Source organism: Agelaius phoeniceus, chromosome 7 (genome assembly GCF_051311805.1).
Source record: "Agelaius phoeniceus isolate bAgePho1 chromosome 7, bAgePho1.hap1, whole genome shotgun sequence".
Classification (NCBI taxonomy): Eukaryota; Metazoa; Chordata; class Aves; order Passeriformes; family Icteridae; genus Agelaius; species Agelaius phoeniceus.
Window position 1 is genome coordinate 1,848,184 of NC_135271.1, and position 14,271 is coordinate 1,862,454.

The 14,271-nt window shown below is 48.4% G+C and overlaps 1 protein-coding gene across 1 annotated transcript; it reads left to right on the forward strand.

The window, feature by feature from the left end:
- The first annotated feature begins 3,298 nt into the window (after positions 1-3,298).
- LOC143694502 (uncharacterized) lies at positions 3,299-13,353 on the forward strand. Its single transcript, XM_077181191.1, has 3 exons — positions 3,299-3,350; positions 3,689-4,285; positions 13,298-13,353. The coding sequence occupies exons 1-3, from the start codon at positions 3,299-3,301 to the stop codon at positions 13,351-13,353; spliced, it is 705 nt and encodes a 234-aa protein (XP_077037306.1).
- The last annotated feature ends 918 nt before the right edge of the window (positions 13,354-14,271 follow it).

Genomic DNA, 14,271 nt, shown 5'->3' on the forward strand with positions numbered 1-14,271 from the left:
GACATTGGTTTTGGGGATCCTCGTGAGAGCCGGGGCTGTGGAACAGGGGACCCCCGGGGCGGGGAGAGGGGAAGGGGCGATACCAGAGCTGGGGCACCCCCGGCAGCCCGGAGATGAGGTGGGGACGGGACCCCCTGACCCTGACAGGGGCGCGTCCTGGGGTGACTTCATGATGCTCGTGCCCCATCGGTCCGTTGAGCCCAGAAATGAGTTCTGCACCTTTAAGGCTGGTTCTGAGAGCCAAGGGGAGGAGAAAGAAGCTGCAGTTTGTTTTCAGACACTGCTCTCACTCCTCCCCACTCCAGCTCCTGGATGGACAGAGGGCGGGACAGAGCTCTCCTTTGCTTTTAGTTAGTTTTTAGCTCTCTGAGGCAGAGAAGTTCCCTGGACTGTGGTTTTTCTTTTTCTTTTTCTTTGCTTCTGTTTAAACCTGCTCTAAACTGAACAACCAGAACACCACCGGCAGCTCCCACCTCTGGCCCACTGGGCTGAGCCTGGGCTGCAGCATTTCCAATGCAGGAGGGACTGATAAGGGACTGATAAGAGACTGATAAGAGACTGAGTGAGCCAAGCCCCAGCCCACGGAGGGACTTGCCGAGTTTGTCATCTATTTTCCAGCAGCAGGAGGTTTTCTTGCTTAATATTGTTCAATTTTGTGCTGGTGAATGCTTTGCCTGTTAAATAAAGTTTTTTCCACTTTTCTCCAAGGAAATATTTTCCTGAACTGGCTGAGGGTGGGGCTGCTGAATCTGCATTCTAGAGGAAACTTCTTTTTGGGGTTTTCAACCAAATTTGCCCTAAACCTGGACAGGGTGGTGGAAAGAAGGGGGAAGCCCAAGTGGCTGGATTGAGGGGAGGCTGGAGAGGGGGACCCTGGGACCCCAAAATCCGCCTGCATCCCTTAGCAGGACCCTGGAGTGGGGGGGTACCCCAGGACCCATGGGATCCCCAACAGCCCAGAGACAGGAGACCACCAGAACCCCAGAGGGATGAGACTGGACATGGGACACTACTCCTGGTGGCTTTTTTTTTATACACTCTTGATTTTTGAAGGTTTTTATGGACATCAGGTGACTTCTAGAGATGGACTTGTGTGGGAGGAATCCCCAACCAAACGCATTCACACCTTGTTTTTCCCTAAAACAGGATTTTCCCCAAACCTTCCCACAGTGACATCCCCTCCTGTCCTGCTCTGGGTGAGCTCAGTCCAAAACCTGACCCTGATCCGGGTCTCAATCTCACTCCATGTTCAGACACACTCACAGTTCTGAATTTAATCCCATCCCAGTGCCAGACTCGTCTAGCCCCAGACCCAATCCCAGCCCCAGCCCTAAAGCCAATCCCATGTCTAGCCTTAACCCCAATCCCAGCTCTAATCCAAATCTCAGCCCCAACTCCAAGCCCAGCCCCAATTCCAGCCCCTTCCTAAATCCTCAGCCCCAAACCAAACCCCAGGTTCAGCCCTGCTGGGGGTTTGGGGGTGTCTCTGTCCCTGTGACCCCGATGATGTTTGGGTGGGGTCCCAGCAGGGCTGAGAGGGACAGAGACCCCCCCGGCCTCCCCAGGGGTGAGAAGGTGGCAGAGCCCCCCCAGCCCCGAGCAGCCTCAGCGGTGAGAGGGACACAGACCCCCTGGTGCCCAGCCCTGCACAGGCATTGCCTGAGGCCAGAGGGATGGAGACCCCCCTGAGCATCCCCCAGGGCCAGGGGACAGAGAGCCCCGAGCATCCCCTGGGCTGAGAGGGACAGAGACTGCCCCGAGCACCCCCTGGCACAGGGGAGAGAGGGAGGTAGACCCCCCAGGCATTCCCTGGGGTGAGAATGATGGAGACCCCTGGGGAATGGCCTGGGGTGACAGGGACAGGGACACCCCTGGGGAATGGCCTGGGGTGACAGGGACAGGGACACACCTGGGGAATGGCCTGGGGTGACAGGGACAGGGACACCCCTGGGGAATGGCCTGGGGTGACAGGGACAGGGACACACCTGGGGAATGGCCTGGGGTGACAGGGACAGGGACACCCCCTGGGGAATGGCTTGGCATGACAGGGACAGGGACAACCCCCCAAGCCCCTCCCAAGCATCCCCCAGGGCGAGTGGAACAGACACCCCTTGAGCAACCCCTGGGCACCGGACAAAGTAAAGTTTTTCTTGACAGAAATCAAACTTAACCCTGCAGAAAATGCCTTGAATTTGCTCTTCCCATAAGTCACTTGTGGTGAACACACAAACAAATCCCAAAATTTAATAAACTGACAATAGAAGCAATTTTGTGGCAATTCCAAAATCCATTGGTCCTGCACAGCTCCAGCTCAGCTGCTGCCACATTCTGATAAAAGAAAAGTGGAAATTCGGCCCAATAAACTGTGATATCGCTGTTATGAAAAGATTATGAAAAGGAAGGGAAAGCTCTGTGTAGATGTCACAAAGGTGACAGGGACAAAGAAAAAACTTATTCTTAGATTTGGCAAAGCCCCCGGCCTGTGAATGAGAAAAGGGGGGACAGCCACAGAGTGACAGGGACAGAGACCTCCCCTGGGGCAGGGTAAGTGTGACATTGTCCCCTGTGTGTGTGGCCTTCCCGGGGTGGGCGTTTTACACCTGAGCCAGTTTGGGTAAGGGGGGTGGTGTTCACCCCCTGAGCAGGGATTCCCCCACTGTTTCAGGCTGCAGTGTAAGATGGAACCAAATGCATGTTTTCAATGCCCATCTTCATCAACTGCTATAAACAGGCGGGGCAGTGTTCTTGATCTCTTCCATGACTCAGCCCTGATAACGCCCTCCAGGGGAGAGATCTGCTGTGAATGGGCCATTGAGTGTCACTGCAGGACTGATAAAATTCCATCCTCCCATTGTGGGATGCTCCGCCCAGGGGGAGGATCCAAGCATTCCTACCTGGATATAAGCTGAGCCTTGCAACACCAGGAGCAGCTTGCCTACTGGATTCCCAGAGGACAAGAGCTCCAGAGCCACCACTGGACCTTCAGAGGACGACCAGACCCTTCTACAGGATCACTGCTTTGACAGAATCACGCTCATCACTCCCACAGGACTGCAGCCACCATTTAATGGGACTGCAGCCACCACCCTGACCAGCAGCAGGGTGTCAGGTTATATCCTGACTCTGTCAGTTTAAGGCAGTGTTTCTGTATCCATGCCTTGATCTTCATTTTCTTATTAAATTGGAATCCTGGTTTAGACTCTCCCCCAGGTTTGCCTTCAAACCAGTACAAAAGACAATTTGCGCACCCTTTGTTTTCTTCCCAGAACAGGATTTCCCATTCCCAAACCTTGATTGAATGGAGAAGGAGTCTTCCAGGAAGAGGAAGGAGCCCCAAGAGCGCCAGGCAGGTGAGGAGGAAGTCAGTGCCCCTTTCCCCCTCTCTCCTGCTCCATCTCCCAGCCCAGCAGGGCCCCGGCTGCAGGACAACCCTGCTGCCAACCCCGTCCTGCTGGGGATGCACTGGGGGGATCTCCTTCCCCTTCCCTGTGGCATGGAGGCAAATCCCATCCTCTCCTTGTCCTTCCTCCCCCAGACAAGGAGCTGAGGATGGAGACCAGGGAGGACAAATCCCCACTGCAGAACATCATGGAAGAGGCCATTTTGAGTGGCTCCACGCTGCAGAATTCCAGTGTGGAGGAAAAGCCCCAGAGATTCCGCAGGAGGAGGGGCTACAAACCCAGCCCAGGGTGCTCTGAGGAGGAAAGACCCACCCTGAGCCAGGAAGGTGGACAGAGCTTCAGCCAGAGCTCAGAGCTGGTGGTCCATGGGCAGCTTCCCAATGGGGAGAAGCCCCACAAGTGCTTGGAGTGTGGGAAGAGCTTCAGGCAGAGCAGCACCCTGATCAGCCACCAGATGATCCACACTGGGGAATGGCCCTACGAGTGTGGGGAGTGTGGGAAGGGCTTCAGCTGCAGATCCACCCTTTTGACCCACCAACGCATCCACACTGGGGAGAGGCCCTATGAGTGTCCTGAGTGCCAGAAGAGGTTTCACACCAGCTCTGATCTCGCCAGGCACCGGCAGATTCACACAGAAGAAAGGCCCTTCCACTGCCCTGATTGCAGGAAGGGCTTCAAGCGCAAGTCCCACCTCATCAGGCACCAGCTCATCCACACTGGGGAGAGACCCTACGAGTGCCCCACATGTGGGAAGAGGTTTCAGACCAGCTCAAATCTCCTCCTGCATGCACAGATTCACACGGATGAGAGGCCCTTCCGCTGCCCTGACTGTGGGAAGGGCTTCAAGCAAAACTCCCACCTTGTCACCCACCAGCGCATCCACAGTCCAGCCCCTGGCCCTGCACAGTACCCCCAACAATTGCAGCCTGGGCAGCCCTGGGAGCGGTGTCCAAAGGCCTCTGGAGCTCTGGCAGCCTCAGGGCTGTGCCCATTCCCTGGGGAGCCTGGGCAGTGCCCGAGCCCCCTCTGGGGGAAGAAGCTTTGGCTGATCCCCAGCCCAGCCCTGCCCTGGCCCAGCTCCAGCCGTTCCCTCGGGTCCTATCCCTGCTCACCTGGGCAGAGATCAGAGCTTGCCCAGAGCAGCTGTGGCTTCCCCTGGATCCCTGGCAGGGTCCAAGGCCAGGTTGGACGGGGCTTGGAGCAGCCTGGGATAGTGGAAAGTGTCCCTGCCCAGGGCAGAGGGTGGAATGAAATGAACTTGAAGGTCTCTTTCAAACCAAGCCATTCTGTGATTCTGTGATTTTGGGAGAGATGCTGAAGCTCTGGCTCAGCTTTATCTCAGACCCAGCAGCAGCCATGGGTGGGATCATCACCTCCTCCCTCTCCCTGAGGTGGGAACTCACCCAGTGGCAGTGTGAAAAATGCCAATCACGTGTTAAAATTTTAGAAGTTTAATAGTAATAAAACAGTAATAAAAATTAGAACAATAAGAATTTGGACAATCAAAGTTAGGAAAATAAAAGACAATAAAAGCAAAGAATTAGGGACGTCCAGGTGCTTTGCTCTGCCACAAAAGCACACTTTGCTAACAAAGGAAGGAACCCTTAAAAGAAATAGCCTGTTGCATATTCATATATCTCATACATGATTCAAACATTCCTTTCACACAAAGGGTGTCTTCTGCTTAATTTCTGCTGCCCTCCCTCATCTTGTACATCAATTTCTTGGCTCCTAGAAGTCTGGAAGAAGTCTGGATTGTCCCAATAAGGGGGCAATAATTCTTCTTTTGGTGTCTCGTTGCTGTTACCTTTATGTGAAGAATTTCTTGGTTATCTTATCCATTCCTTGTGCTAGTTACAAAAAGTATCTTACATCACATAATTTTTATTTTAATACTATGCTATAGCCTAAAACTATATTTACCACACTGCTTAAAAAGATTAATACAGCACTACAAAAAAAAAAAAATGATACAACAAAACTTTCCAACATAACACATATAGTATTCATTTTAATACTTGTGAAGAGCCAATCACATAATACACATTTTTCACAATCAATAACAGATACAAATCACATTCTGGCAACTCTCTAGGGTAAAAGCTTATTAAAGACATACCTGTAGGGATAACTTTATTCCCTACAGATCCTTAGAAGTACTGCATAGGCTGTGATTAAGTCAAAGAAAGTATGGCAATATACCATCTTTTCCCACCACCCTATGTGCAACTTATTTATTAAGTATTCATACAGTACGTCAGTTGGACACCAAAAGAGAAAACCTGCATCAGCAGCAGCTGAAAACAAAGCTAGAATCTAAGTTGACACATTTCAAAATTTAATTTCTGGGCTTTAAAAGTTATTTAGCTCAATCCAGAAAACAGTTTACTCTCCTACTGAAAAAATAAATATTCTCATTACAACACGTTTTCCAGTGATGCAGCTACTGTTAGACAACAAGAGGAAACATATAGGCAGGCAGATTCCTTGCTCCTCTCTTTGTCATCTCAGTAAATTTCCCACCATTAAGATAAATCATGAGAAGCTGCTAGAACACAAAATTCTCTTCCAATTACATACATGAAAAGATCTTCTATTTATTCTTCCCAAGTTAATTTGTAAGGCTTTCATAAAATATTAGAATTATGGTCTTCTCTATTCCAAATGGAAAATGTTTCATTAGACTAATTCAAGACAAGACTTCACTTTCAACTCGTAACACGTGAGAATGTCACATGAAAGCTGATAAGCAGATTCTGGCCAGAGCACTGGCATACCTGCTTCAGGCTGGAGTCCCCTGACTGAGTTCTTTTGGCATGTGTTTGGAGTGTCTTTCATTTAAACCATGCAAGAGCAAGTCAAAGGCAGGCATCATAGAAATAGCTACTATATAAAAAAAGGTAACATGTTTTATTGTACAAACTGTGCTTTTCTAAGCTGAAAATCTTTGTGCTGTGCTTGAGACTGCACTGTATGGCTGACATGAGGCTTTGGTCACAGATTATGCATGAACAATCCAGAACCTCCTGAATTCTTCATGAATTTGTATCTTGTGTATTTTGTCCCTGCCCACACAAGCTAGAAAATTAGGGAAAACATGCACAATGATAAAGAAAACACAGTGCAATTCAAGAAAATCATGGTTAAATTACCCATATGTTATATCCAGAGACAACTCAAACAATTGCTGCTGAAGAACTTATACCATTAACTTTATTACAAATTTTCAAAGGCAGGTGGATTTGCTCTTCCTGCTCAAACAATTAACCAGGATTCTTGCTATTGGCAATTAAATTATTATTTAATTCTACCTTAATATGATTTTAAAGATTCATTATAGCTCTAAAATTGTAGAATACTGTGTGCTTTGTGGGTAAATAGGCCAGGGAACAGTTAACAATTCTAGGGATTTATGTCTATCATATTGATTGGTCAGGGTAACATGTGAGCTCCTGTAAAATCCTTTTACAAAACATTATAGTTTATCATACTGTCCTGGGCTGACTATATTTGGAGGATGCTTTTATCCCCAGTAATCTGTTCTGTTTTGCTGAATAATAAGTTTTGCACCTTTAAGACTTGTTCCAAGTGCGAAGTGGGGAGAGAAGAAGCACAGAGTTTTGTTTTCAGACACTGCACTCACTCCTCCACATTCCTGCTCCTGGACCGTGTTGTCTGCAGATGGACAGACCCTAGGACAGAGCTCTCCTTTGTTTTAGTTAGTTTTAGCTCGCCGAGGCAAAAAAGTTCCCTGGGCTGTGAGTTTTTTTACTTTTCTTTGGACCTGTTTAGACCTGCTCTGAACACCAGAAGAGCACCGGCAGCTGCACCTGTGGCCCACCAGGCCAGGCCTGGGCTGCGGCATTTCCAGCACCAGAGGGACTGATCAGAGCCTGAGTGAGCTGAGCTGCAGCCTGGGGAGGGACTTTCTGAGTTTGTCATCTCTTTTCCAGCAGCAAGAGGTTTTATTGATTAATCTTGTTTAGGTTTTCTTGTTTAATAAATGGAGGTTTATTAAACAAGTTTTTTCCAAAAAACAGGTTTTTCCACTTTTCTCCAAGGAGGTATTTTTCCCTGACTGGCTGGGGGAGAGGCTGATTGAATCTGCTTCCTAGGAAGGAAGGAGGAGGAACCCCTTAGGGGATTCTCTCCCAAATTTACCCTGAACCAGCACACATACTTAACTTGAAAGGATTGTCTGTCTTTACCAGGTGTTAACTTCAAAGAATCCCAGAATCAATGAGGTTGTAAGAGATCACTGAGATCATTGTGTCAAGCTTTGGACCAAACACCACCTTGTCAAACAGACCAGAGCACTGAGTGCCACATCCAGCTGGTCTTTGGACATATTCAGAGACCCTGGGCAGTGCCTTCCAATGCTTAAGAAACCTTTCTGTGAAGAAATTCCTCTGATGTCCAACTTAACCTCCCTGGTGCAGCTTAAGACTGTGTCTTGTCCTGTCACTGCTTGTCTGTGAGGAGAGCCCAATCCCCATCCTACCACAACCTCCTGTCAGGGTGGTGTAGACAGTGACAATGTTCCTCCTGGGCCTCCTTTGCTCAAGACTGAGCCCTCCTGAGCTCCCTCAGTTCTCTCAGCCATTTCTCATCAGACTTATTCTCCAGACCCTTAATCAACTTCCTTTCTCTTCTCTGGATTTGGTCCAGATCCTCAATGTCCTCCCTTGGATGATGCCAAGATGGGTCAGAGGGCAGATCTGCTGGAGGACAGGAAGGCTGCACAGGGCCCTGGACAGGCTGGATCCATGGGCTGAGACCACTGGCATGAGGTTAAACAGGACCAAGTGCTGGGTTGTACACTTTGGCCACACTAACCCTCTGCAGCTCCCAGCTGTGGAAAGAGTGGCTGTGAAGCCGATTGACAACACCTGAACCTGAGGCCAGGCGTGACTAGGTGGGGAAAAAGGCCAATCGGCAGCCTGGCCTGCATCAGCAATAGTGCAGCCATCAGGATCAGGGCAGTGACTGTCCTGTGCTGGGCACTGATGAAGAACATCTCGAGTGCTGTGTCACTTTCTGGGGCCTTCAATAATAATTAAAATTTCTCAAGTAATTGCTTTATTCATTATTTATTTGCCTCCCTTCCCTGCTTGGCTGTGACCAGAACTACACCAAAAGGAAAGTGCCTGCGGCCGAGGGAAAGCTGCCCTTGGGTATCTGTTTCTGTTTGTTGCTGCCGGTGGTGTTGTTTGTTTGCCTTGCTGTACATATTGGTAAAGAACTGTTACTCCTCTTCCCATATCTTTGCCTGAAAGCCCCTCAATTTCAAAATTTATAATAATTTGGAGGGAAGGGGGTCATATTCTCCATTCTAGAGAGGTCCTGCAGACATCTGTCTTTCAAACCAAGACAAGCTGACAATCAACAATTTATTAACAATTGTTTATTAACAATTAATTGAGAATTATCAATTACTTATCAATCTAATAAACAGCTAATTAACTTAGGTAACTAAAAGGTAAGATAGAGGTCTTCACTGGAGCTTGAAAGGGTACTGCAGGGGTCGCTGCTGAAGGGACCATCAGCAGCAGAAGGCACGGTGTTGCCGGCTCCTGCCGGATGCTCCAGCTGACACAAACGCTGTCTCTCAGGTGCTGGTCTCCACAGCCACTCCTTCTTGGGTCCCTGGCCTTTCTCTGTGTGGTGGTTTGACAGGAAATGTGTTTTTTGGGATGCTGTGTTTTGGGCCAATGCATATTCAGGCTTTAATATTGGCATTTAACCTGGCCATTGGGACATTGGACACGCATCTGAGAACATGGGGTTAAAAGCAGAGCTCTCCCCTGGGAGGGTCCTTTTTTTGGGTTTCCAGCGGGAAAGAGTTCGGGTCTCTGCCCCGGCCCAGCTTCTGGCTGGGCAGGGAGCAGGGAAAAGCCATGTGGCCGGGAGAGGTAGGCCTGAGCCCGGGGGTGGAAGGGTGGAAGAGAGAGAGAGAGAGGGAAACACCAGGAGCCATCGGGCAGCCCCCCCTGAGAGACACAGAGAGAGAGAGAGAGAGCCGGTGCCTGGGACTGTAACCTTGAAACTGGATAAACATGGGCCTGTGCCAGCAGCACGGCTGGGACAGAGAAGAAGGGGGGGGTGCACCGGCCGCTTGTAGGAGCTTTTAACCCCTTTTCGGAGAATGAGAACTTTACAGATCATTGACCTCTCCTAGAAGATAGAGTGGAAGATGAGGAAGGAATGTGCAAGTGTGAGAGAGGTCTGGGCGAGTGAGAAGTAGTGGAAGAATAGAGAAGAATCCTAGTGGGAAGAGATGATGGAGTGGCTTTTGCTGGACTCTTTTTGTACAGCCATGGACAGAACCATGTTCCTTGTGACACAGAGACTGCATTTTAGGGGGAGGCAATGGCCACAGAACCAAGAGGGTTCAGTGTTGGTGCCCCTCGGCCCCAGGGGGTGAAAAAATATGGGGGGGACAGGTGTCCCAAAGGAGAGATTGTGGGGACAGGTGTCCCAAAAGAGAGACTGTGCCTTTTTTGGATCGGGACAGAGCATCCTTAAAAAAGACAACCCTAGAAGCAGCTCTGGTCCGTGTTCAGTGGTGAGAGCACTGGACATGAAAGGAAGAGGTCACGACAGCAGATGGACTCCGGGCGGTGCCACGAGTGACACGGAAACACACGAGGCTTCAGCTGTGTTTCCAGGGGAAGCCCATGGTACAAGGACTCCTCTCCTCTTGATGAACTGAGGATTGATTGTTTGAAGGGTGGTTCTGGACTAAGAGTTGGTGATTTGAGGAATAGATGTATTGTGTTGGAAATTTGGTGGGGGGAGGAGGAAATGTATTTGTAAGGTTTTCATTTTCCCTGTGTGTGTGTTCCTTTTTATCTGTAGTTGTAGTGTAGTTAATAAAGTTTTGTTTTCTTTCTTTCCTAAGTAGGAGCCTGCTTTGCTTATTCCTGGTCACATCTCACAGCAGCTACCAGGGAGAGGGTATCTTCATGGGGGCACTGGCATTGTGCCAGTGTCAAACCATGACAGTAGTTTAGGAATCTCAAGGAAGACAGCCAAGGGTTCCCTTTCTGATCTAAAACAGCTGACACCATGTGTGACACTGAGACAGTCATCTTTTGTTCTAGTGTAAACTTCCTTGCTTCTTCAATGTTCATGATCACTGCTGCTACTGCCCTAAAGCAGGTGGGCCAGCCCTTTCTCACAGTATTGAGTTGCTTAGAAAAAAATGCCACTGCCCTTTTGTAAGGACCCAGGTGTTGTGCCAGAACCCCTAAAGCTATTCCATCCTTCATGTGGGAAAAACCAAAAGGGCTTGCTCACGTCAGGCAGCCCCACAGCAGGGGCCCTCATGAGTTCACCCTTCAGATCTTCAAAGGCCCTGTTCAATTCGGGGATCCATATCACGGTATTTTTAGAGATTTTCACCCATTTGTATAAAGGTTTCATGATCAATCTGCAGCTGTATATGCACAGTTGGCACCAAGCTGTCATTCCAAGGAAAGCATGGAGTTATTTTACAGTTTGTGGTCGAGTGTCTGGCAAATTGCTCCTTCCGGGCAGTTCCCAAAGACCACTGTCCTCTGGAGACCCCATATCGAAGCTAGGTCACTTGTTGCTTGTTGTATTGTGTTCTTATATGTTTTAGTTGCATTAAGCTGTACTTTGGTTTGCTGCAACTCCTCCCTGTTACAGTGGTTCTGTAATGAGTTAATGTCTTAGTTTGTTCATCAAGTTGCTAAAAAGACTATAAGAGGGGGAAAAGCCAGTAATAGAAAAAAACCCGCAAGGATAGATGTAACCAGCTAATATGTTGCAAGATGAATATAATGGGCTAATATATTGCAAAATAAATGTCATAAGGCTTAAACCGCAAACTGTCAGAAGCTAATATGTTGAAAGGCTAAATAAGCAATGTGTAACTATATGTAGCTATGTGCCTATATATGGTCAAAGCTATTGTAAGACCTCGAGGAAAAGGATGGGAGCCTTCGTCCAGACGACCACCAGAAGGCAGAATAAGACCCCCTAGCAACTATCGGCGCAGACGCAGAGAACGCCGGAAGGACACCCAACAACAACAGATAAAAAGGAGGACTGAACTGCGGAGTGGTGTGGGCCGAAGGAGGAGCGGTGACTCCCCGGCTACACCCAGCGCTCCCAGGTGGGTGCAAGCCTTTTGTTGGCTTCACTCAGTGCTGTAATTTGCCTATTATCGCTTGCTCTATCAATTAATAAATTACATTTAATTTGGACTCACTTGTCGGGGGTTGGTTCCTCACCACAACTTATAACAAATTGGCGCCATGACTCGGATCGGGAAAATTCTTGGAGAAGAGAACCTGTCGGGGAGGCGCCCCACCTCACGGTGGCCCCAAGGTTGCCATTCTCCAGGACCCCCGACCGACGAACCCAAATTAGATAATAGGCAAATTGAAGGCCGGCAACCCCATAATCTTTGTGCACGAAGCCCAGACAAGACGCGGCGAGGAGCGTGAGTATAAGCCCTGGGTAGCGTCCGGTTGGGGTTGGGATCCCGGAGTGTGGCACTCCCGGAGTGCGGTGTGTGAGACGTCCTCTGGACGGTGCGAGTGCGGACCCCTTATAGTGCAGTTCCCAAGTACCCGCGAGGGACTGGGCCACGAACGGGGGAAGCGAGAGAGTGTGTGAAAGAAGACGCTCCGGGAGGGGACAAGGGGAGAGTAAACCCTCTAAAGACACTCCGGAAGATGGGACAGGGGAAGAGCAAGCCCCCTAATTCCATAAAGAAAGGACCTCGTATAGGGCTCCCCTCAATACCTCCAGATAGCCCTTTAGGCTTGATGATTAAGTTCTGGGATACTTATCCCTCTAGAAGGGGGAAGGACCGAGCAAAAATGATCCATTACTGTATGGAGGTTTGGGGAGGGAAACAAATCAGGGCGGATAGCCTTTACTGGCCTGTGTTTGGAGCATTTGAGGATTGGATCTGTCAAGCCCTGAACACATATGTTAATTCAAAGGAACCATTTAGTGCGGAGGGAAGTGAATATGCTGCCCTGTGGATTGTTGGTGAGACCCATTTTTCCCTATTTGTACTAAAATCTAAGAAAAAAGAAGAAGAGATCAGGAGATAATTGGGAAATGCCTGATCTTTCTCCTCCACCTTATTTACCACCTCCACAAAATCCAGATGCACCACCCCCTCCTGTTGGGCAAGCTTTGCTGAAAATGCAATTTGTAGCCAAGGCATGGGTGGATATTAGAAAGAAGCTAGAGAAGATGGAGGATTGGCAGGACAGAGGCTTAGATGAGTTGTTAAGGGAGGCCCAGAAGGTGTATGTTAGAAGGGAGGATCAAAGTCACAAGCAAATGAGGATAATGGTAGAAGCAGTACGAGAGGGTCGAGAGACGGGACAGATGAGTCAGAGGGTTCCAGGTATACAAAAGAAAGATCAAGCAAGAGAAAAGGGGGGTGGGGTCGTTTGCTATTACTGCCGGAAGAAAGGACACATGAGACGGGAATGCCGCGAAAGGCAAGCAGATGAGAAACAGTTTCGGGACTAGGGGTGTCAGGGGCTCTACTTGCTGGGGAAAAGAGAAACAACAGAGCCCCTGGTAAAGCTTAAAATAGGTCCCCAGCAACAGGTATATGAATTCCTTGTGGATTCGGGTGCCGAACGATCTACGGTACAAACTCTCCCTAAAGGATGTAATTTGTCTGCAGAAGAAGTGCAGGTAGTGGGAGCTAAGGGGGAAACCATTGGTGTACCTATGATAAAAGATGTGGTAATTGAAGGGCTTTCTAAAATAGGAATAGGGTCCTTATTGTTGGTCCCAGAAGCCGATTATAATCTTTTGTGGCGGGACCTTATGATTGAATTAGGAATAGGGATAGAGATAATTGAAGATAAATTAAGTGTAAAATTATGCCCTTTAAGGATCAGTGATGAAGAAGAAATTAACCCAGAAGTTTGGTACACTCCAGACACTGTAGGCAGATTGGATATTCCTCCTTTTGAGGTAACCATTAAAAATCCCAAAATTCCTATCAGGGTAAAGCAATACCCTCTATCCAGCAAAGGGAGGAAGGGATTAAAAACAGAAATTGAACGGCTATTGCAGCAGGGGTTGCTTGAACCTTGCATGTCACTCTTCAATACTCCCATATTATCTGTTCAAAAATCAGATGGGAGCTATAGGTTAGTACATGATTTGAGAGAAATTAATAAAAGAACAGTTGAAAGGTTCCCTGTGGTAGCTAATCCATATACCTTACTCAGTAAACTGGGGCCTGAGGACAGGTATTACACAGTGGCAGACCTTAAGGACGCATTTTGGGCTTGCCCACTTAAGGAAACATCACGAGATTTTTTTGCATTTGAATGGGAAGACCCAGACACACACCCCAGGCAACAACTTCGATGGACAGTATTGCCCCAGGGATTTACAAAATCCCCTAATCTGTTCAGACAAGGTTAGAACAGATCCTGCAGGAATATCACCCCGAGGAAGGGACCACCTTAATTCAGTATGTGGACGATTTGCCAATAGCAGGAAAAGAGGAAGAATCAGTAAGAAAGGGAAGTATAAAGTTGTTAAATTTCCTTAGTCTAAAAGGGCTAAAAGTTTCAAAATCTAAATTGCAGTTTGTAGAGAAAGAGGTAAAATATTTAGGACACAGGTTAATTGAGGGAACAAAAAAGTTGGATCCTGACAGGGTCCAGGGTATACACTCCCTTCGTGCCCCAAGGATAAAAGGCAAGTTAGACAACTGTTGGGGCTATTTGGATATTGTAGACAGTGGATTGAAAATTTTAGTAGGAAAACCAAATTCCTGTATGATAAGCTCACAAAAGAGGGACTAGTTAAGTGGTCTAAGGAAGATGAGGAACGACTGGACACATTAAAGACG

Coding starts and splice junctions, on each gene's coding strand:
- LOC143694502 (XM_077181191.1), top strand. CDS start 3,299: ATGGAGAAGGAGTCTTCCAGGAAGAGGAAGGAGCCCCAAGAGCGCCAG. Junction 3,351..3,688: donor GCCCCAAGAGCGCCAGGCAG/GTGAGGAGGAAG, acceptor AACCCAGCCCAG/GGTGCTCTGAGGAGGAAAGA. Junction 4,286..13,297: donor CACCCACCAGCGCATCCACA/GTCCAGCCCCTG, acceptor ATGCCCTTTAAG/GATCAGTGATGAAGAAGAAA.